At 43.1% G+C, this 5,614-nt stretch overlaps 1 protein-coding gene across 1 annotated transcript in view; it reads right to left on the reverse strand.

Moving 5' to 3' along the window:
- Positions 1–217: 217 nt before the first annotated feature.
- LOC106532013 (protein turtle homolog B) overlaps positions 218–5,614 on the reverse strand; it is a gene marked incomplete at its 5' end in the record, with an annotated part of 20,318 nt that continues 14,921 nt past the window's right edge. The window contains 2 exon segments of the mRNA XM_014027995.1: positions 218–1,275; positions 2,551–2,781. Coding sequence (XP_013883449.1) covers positions 2,567–2,781 — 215 coding nt within the window.

The following is a 5,614-nucleotide window of genomic DNA, read 5'->3' on the forward strand; positions in this document are numbered from 1 at the left end:
CAAACCACTGATTACACTTCAAACATGCTTCTTCCCATGAGATTCTAAATATACAAGATGAGGAAACTGAGCACCTTCAGAGTAAAAGAGAAACAAATCAGAAGCATGATCAGAGTGTGATACAGCTGACTTATGGCACCGTCTTTCCTCAGATCGTTTCTAATAAAATCAGGTTGAAGGATTCACATTTTCATGCAGTTTAAAAGCAAACCTGTCGGACTTTTTCTTGCCTTTAATAATGTAAACTGACCTGTCTGAGAAAAGAATAGCATTAATAAAAAACATCTGAAAAAGGCAGGCATTCATTCACAAAAACAAAACCGAAAAATTCAAATACAAGTTTAAAGAAATGACATAAGTGAAACAGGCAGAAACTCTGATTCAGGCTGAATAAAACCATTTTGTTTTCAAAGACATGTCTGACAAAATTAACCTCATTATGGCACAAAATCCTACTCTCCACACTAACTTCAGTTTATTCAGATGGTTTTGGCAAGAGTTTCTGAATAGGATTTGGAGCCCTTCACACTACCTCATCAGAAAAAAAAATAGAAAAAAATGGTCAGACTTTTGCTCCAGTGCAAAACATTAAGTTTTAAATTAAACCAAATCATCTGATGTGGACAAAAATAACTGTAGGATCTATGACATCAGATGACACTTTTTATGAATCCAGATGTTAGTAAGAAACAAAAACAAACGAAAAACAAAACAAAAGCAAAATTTTATTTTTTCTCTGTCCAGAGCAGGAAAAAAGAAATAAAGATCAACAGAACGTCCTACTTTAAATTAAGTGAACAAAGAATGACCATAAACCGTCGGGATGTTTTGGTCATTTGGTGAATGTGTCAGCTGTGTGAGGTGGTTGTGTGGCCTTGTGCCCTGTGCTCTGAGGTATCTGCGTTAGGAAGTAAAAACAACTGCCCTACTGACAGAAAAGACAGAAGAGCTGTCAGTAGGAGGACGCTGAAAAAAAAAAAAAAACAGATTAATAAAAAGTTTTTTGGGGGAATGCACAGCTGAATGATTCTCCTGTTGGTTTTTGCACTGGAGTAAAACTTTGAAAACAAGTTATTTGTATTTTGTTGACAGGAATACTACTGAAATCAATAAAAACAAAACATGCTTCAGTCCTCAGGCACTGCTAACTGTAGTCAGAAACCATCCAGGCATCTTCAACATCATCCCCCTGTTGGACTTTTCTTCTACTTTTAATAAAAATAAAGGTAGTATCTCGCTGAGCTGCGACTCCTGGAGGCGAGTTGGAACTAAAATCTGAAAAATATTGCGAGAACATAAAAGTTTTTTGTTGCAGTCACTTTAAAATCTGAATGTTTGCAGCCAGTGAGTCACGTGGCCTTAATAAAACACCACTCCTCTCGACGTGGAGGAGCAGCGGCTCTACTCTGAGTCCCTCCTGGATGACTGAGCTTCTCTCTCTATCTCTAAGGGAGAGACCAGACACCCTAAGGAGGAAACTCATTTTGGCCGCTTGTATCGGCGATCTCGTTCTTTCGGTCACTACCCAAAGTTCGTGACCATAGCTGAGGGTAAGAACGTAGACCGACCGGTAAACTGAGAGCTTCACCTTCTGGCTCAGCTCCCGCTTCACCACGACAGACTGGTACAACGCCCGCATAACTGCAGACGCAGCACCAGTCCACCTGTTAATCTCCCGCTCCATTCTTCCCTCATTCATGAATAAGATCTTCATTGTATATATAAGGGGTGCAACAATATAGAAAATTCACAATTTGGTTCGGTTTAATAGTTTAGTCTTACAGTTTGATATTTTTTCAATACAATAAAGAGAAATGTCCATTCCCTTCTTAACTTGTAATTTATTGAAATTACTTATGAACATTTGTTTAACCTCCAAAGTACAGTTTTTAAATTAAATGTTGCTGAAACAGCAAGTTTCTCAGTGGGTCTGCGCTCGACAATGCCGCCTATAGGTGGAGTAGTCGAACACAGATCCACTGATCCTTCAATGCAGAGCATCTTCAGAAGACACGTTGATAAAATCAGTTTTAAATTTTAAACATCTGTATTGGGCCACACGTAGTRTGCATTGAATGGTTCAATACTAATCCATGTATTGTTGCACCCTTAATATATATGTAATCAATGCGGTGTTTGGACATCCAGGACCTCTGAAGCTCCAGAATTATAGAAAGTAAACTGAGAAAATTCCAGCAACAAACTGAGAGCCTCTAGGACTCATGTCAGGACTGAGAARCTCTGTAGATGTTTTAGAACATCCTGCAGACTCGCTCCTGAATGCGGTTTTTACCAAACTGATCTCCAACAGTCGCAGCTGACTGAGACACTGACTGAAACTGACAACAGAGAAATACATTTGTTCTCTAACGTATAACTCTTTGTTGACTCTATATTATCTTCTGAAAACTAGTGCAGCTACAGAAAGTATCAGTGTGACCTGCGTTTGGACATGTTAGGTAAGCAGAGATGCTGTTGTTCTCTAACTGTAATGCAGCTCGTGAAATGTGTTGGTGGAGTGGAAACAGGAACAAATCACACAGTCACCACCTCATCTCCAGGGGCTTCAAAGGAAGGTGGCATGGTCTAGGTCCATGTTGTCCATGCTAGCTAAAATGGCCCTCTGGTCCTCCTGGGGTGGACGGCGGTACAGCAGAGCAGAAAAGCGAGCATATGGATCGTGAAGAATGGGCCGCTTCTTCTTCTTGTGGAGGTAGAGTGCTTCTTCGGGCTGGAGTACCTGAGAGGTGTAGGCCTGCTGGGTCTGAGAGGTGGAGACACCTGGAAAAACGACATTAAATTGCTTAGAGAAAATATGATTCATTAAAAATAAATTAAAACCCAACCATGCTGCTCATTACCGAAACCCAGTATTTTTTTCAGCACCAGTTCCATGTGATGAATTTTGACCAGATCCATAACCTACAGCATTAACGATATCATTAACGGTACTGGAATAGTGACATGGTGCATGCTACTGTTTAGAATATTTCCTTTCTCCCCTCTCACAGTCTGCTTCCCCTGTGTGTGCAGTCAGACTCAGCAGGAAAGGGAGGGGCTGCAAGCAACACAGGCTTTCAGAGCTGATGCTACCTGCATGCGCAGAAAAAGACAATGCCGCATTCAGTACGTTGTAACATTTAACTAAAGACATTATGCTGATGGCTGTGGGCAGGAAAGATCTTCTGTAGCGGTCTGTAATACAACGAAATTGAAGAAGCCTCTGACTGAAGACACTGTTTTTCTATGACAGTCTGATGAAGAGGATGGTCAGGGTTGTCCACAATGTTCTTGATTTGATGTAAAATCCTTCTTTGCACCATCATCTCCAGAGATTCCACAGTCATCCCCAGAACAGAACCAGCCTTCTTTATCAGGTTTTTTAGCCTTTTTAGGTCCCTGGCTCTGATGCTGCTGCCCCAACAGATGATGGCAGAAGAGATGACGCTCTCAACAACAGACTTGTAGAAGATCTGCTGCATCTTGCTGCAGACATTGAAGGATCTCAGCTTCCTTAAGAAGTGCAGTCTACTCTGTCCTTTCTTGTAGACTGCTTCACTGTTGAGTCTCCAGTCCAGTCTGTTGTCCAGAGGAACACCGAGGTATTTATTTTCCTCAACCACCTCCACTTCTTCTCCCATGATGGAAACAGGGTTTGATTTAACACCATTTCTCCTAAAATCGACAATCATCTTCTTTGTTTTGTTCACATTCAAGATGAGATGATTGTTCCCATACCATGCCACAAAGCGGTCCACCAGCTCTCTGTACTCATCTTCCTGTCCATCTCTGATCCACCCAACAACTGCAGAGTCATCTGAGTATTTCTGTAATGACAGCAGTCTGACTTGTGCTGGAAGTCTGAAGTGTACAGTGTGAAAAGAAATGGTGAGAGTACAGTYCCCTGTGGTGCTCCTGTGCTGCTGACCACCAGGTTAGACACACAGTCCTTCAGTCTCACAAACTGTGGTCTGTTTGTCAGGTAGTCTTTGATCCAGGCGATTGTTGAGGCCTCCACCTGAGTCTTCTGGAGTTTCAGACAAAGAAACTCAGGCTGAATTGTGTTAAAATCACTGGAGAAAGCAAAGAACATGATCCTCACAGTGCTGCCTGCTTTGTCCAGATGACAGTGGGTTTGTTGAAGCAGGTGTATGATGKCGTCGTCAACTCCATCTCCACGACGATAAGCAAACTGAAGGGGGTCCTGATGTGTGCTTGTTTGCTTACTCAGGTGGGTCAACAGGAGTCTCTCTAGGACCTTCAYGATGTGGGATGTCAGGGCAACAGGTCTATAGTCATTGAGGGCTGATGGGTGAGTTTCCTTTAGAACTGGAACCAGACAGGATGTCTTCCACAWCACTGGCACCTTCTCCTGGGTCAAGCTTAGGATGAAGAGGTGTTGCAGAATCCCACAGAGCTGATCTGCACAGGCCTTCAGGACTCTGGGGCTGACACCATCTGGGCCTGCAGGGTCTGGTTCAGTCTCTCTAGCTGCCTCTTCACCTGACTTCCAGATTCAGAAAAGTTGGAGGGGGAGGCAAAGGGAGCAGCAGCATCTCCTGATTTAGTTGAAGACAAACTTGTGGATGTAGAAGAAAAGTCCATGACTGAGGTTGAAGATAAAACATCTGAGGTTTGACAGGAAAGCTGTGGGTCAAAGGAGGGTGAGATGTCTGTTTGGCTGGGGGCAGGAGAGGAGGAAGATGAACTTGTTCCTGAGCTGAACCTGTTGAAGAAAGTTTTCAGCTCATTTGCTCTGTCCAGACTTCCATCCGTCCAATTCTCCTTTTTCTTGAAGCCTGTGGTCTTCTTCATCCCTGACCACACATCTCTGATAATGTTCCTTTTCAGTTTACTCTCCAACTTCTTTTTATAAACCTCCTTGCTGTCTCTGATCTTGACTTTGAGCTGCTTCTGTATACTCCTCAATAACTCCCTGTCTCGCTCCCTAAAGGCTCTTTTTTTCTTGTTTAAAAGTTCCTTTAGCTCACTGGTTATCCAGGGTTCATTATTAGGGAACCATCTCACTGTTCTGGTGGGAATGGTATTGTTTCACACAGAAGTTTATATAGTCAGTCCACACACTCAGAATGAATGGGTGTACCTCTTGGGTTCGGATGCGGACTGCCCTCCGTAGGTGGGTATAGAGTGTGTATCGGGAGTGTGAGTGGATTATGGCTTCCATTTTGTGTGTCTTTGAATGAGTGGGTGGAAAGCCAGGTACACACCGGATGTGTTTTGAGCAGCAAAAGCAGCCAGTTTACATGCAAATTCTATGGTGGACATGCATCTAGGAGCAGCGCGGTGCGTTTTCCCAGTTTAGAGCAGCGCGCAAGGTAGCGATAGGATGGGGCAGAACATTTTCCATGCATGTGGCGCGTCCAAAGCAGCCGCAGCTCGAGATCAAAAAATTGAACTTTCGCTGCTCGACACGCCGCAGCAAACAGAGAGAATAATTTTTCCACGTGACGGATTCCTGAAACTGATGGACAGGATAGCTTTAGCTGAAATTGACCATGTGCAGTTGGTGTACTGGCTGGAGATACAGCGGGTAAAATAAGTATTGAACACGTCAACATTTTTCTCAGTAAATATATTACTAGAGGTGCTAATG

This window comes from Austrofundulus limnaeus, unplaced genomic scaffold (assembly GCF_001266775.1).
Source record: "Austrofundulus limnaeus strain Quisiro unplaced genomic scaffold, Austrofundulus_limnaeus-1.0 Scaffold707, whole genome shotgun sequence".
Lineage (NCBI taxonomy): Eukaryota > Metazoa > Chordata > Actinopteri > Cyprinodontiformes > Rivulidae > Austrofundulus > Austrofundulus limnaeus.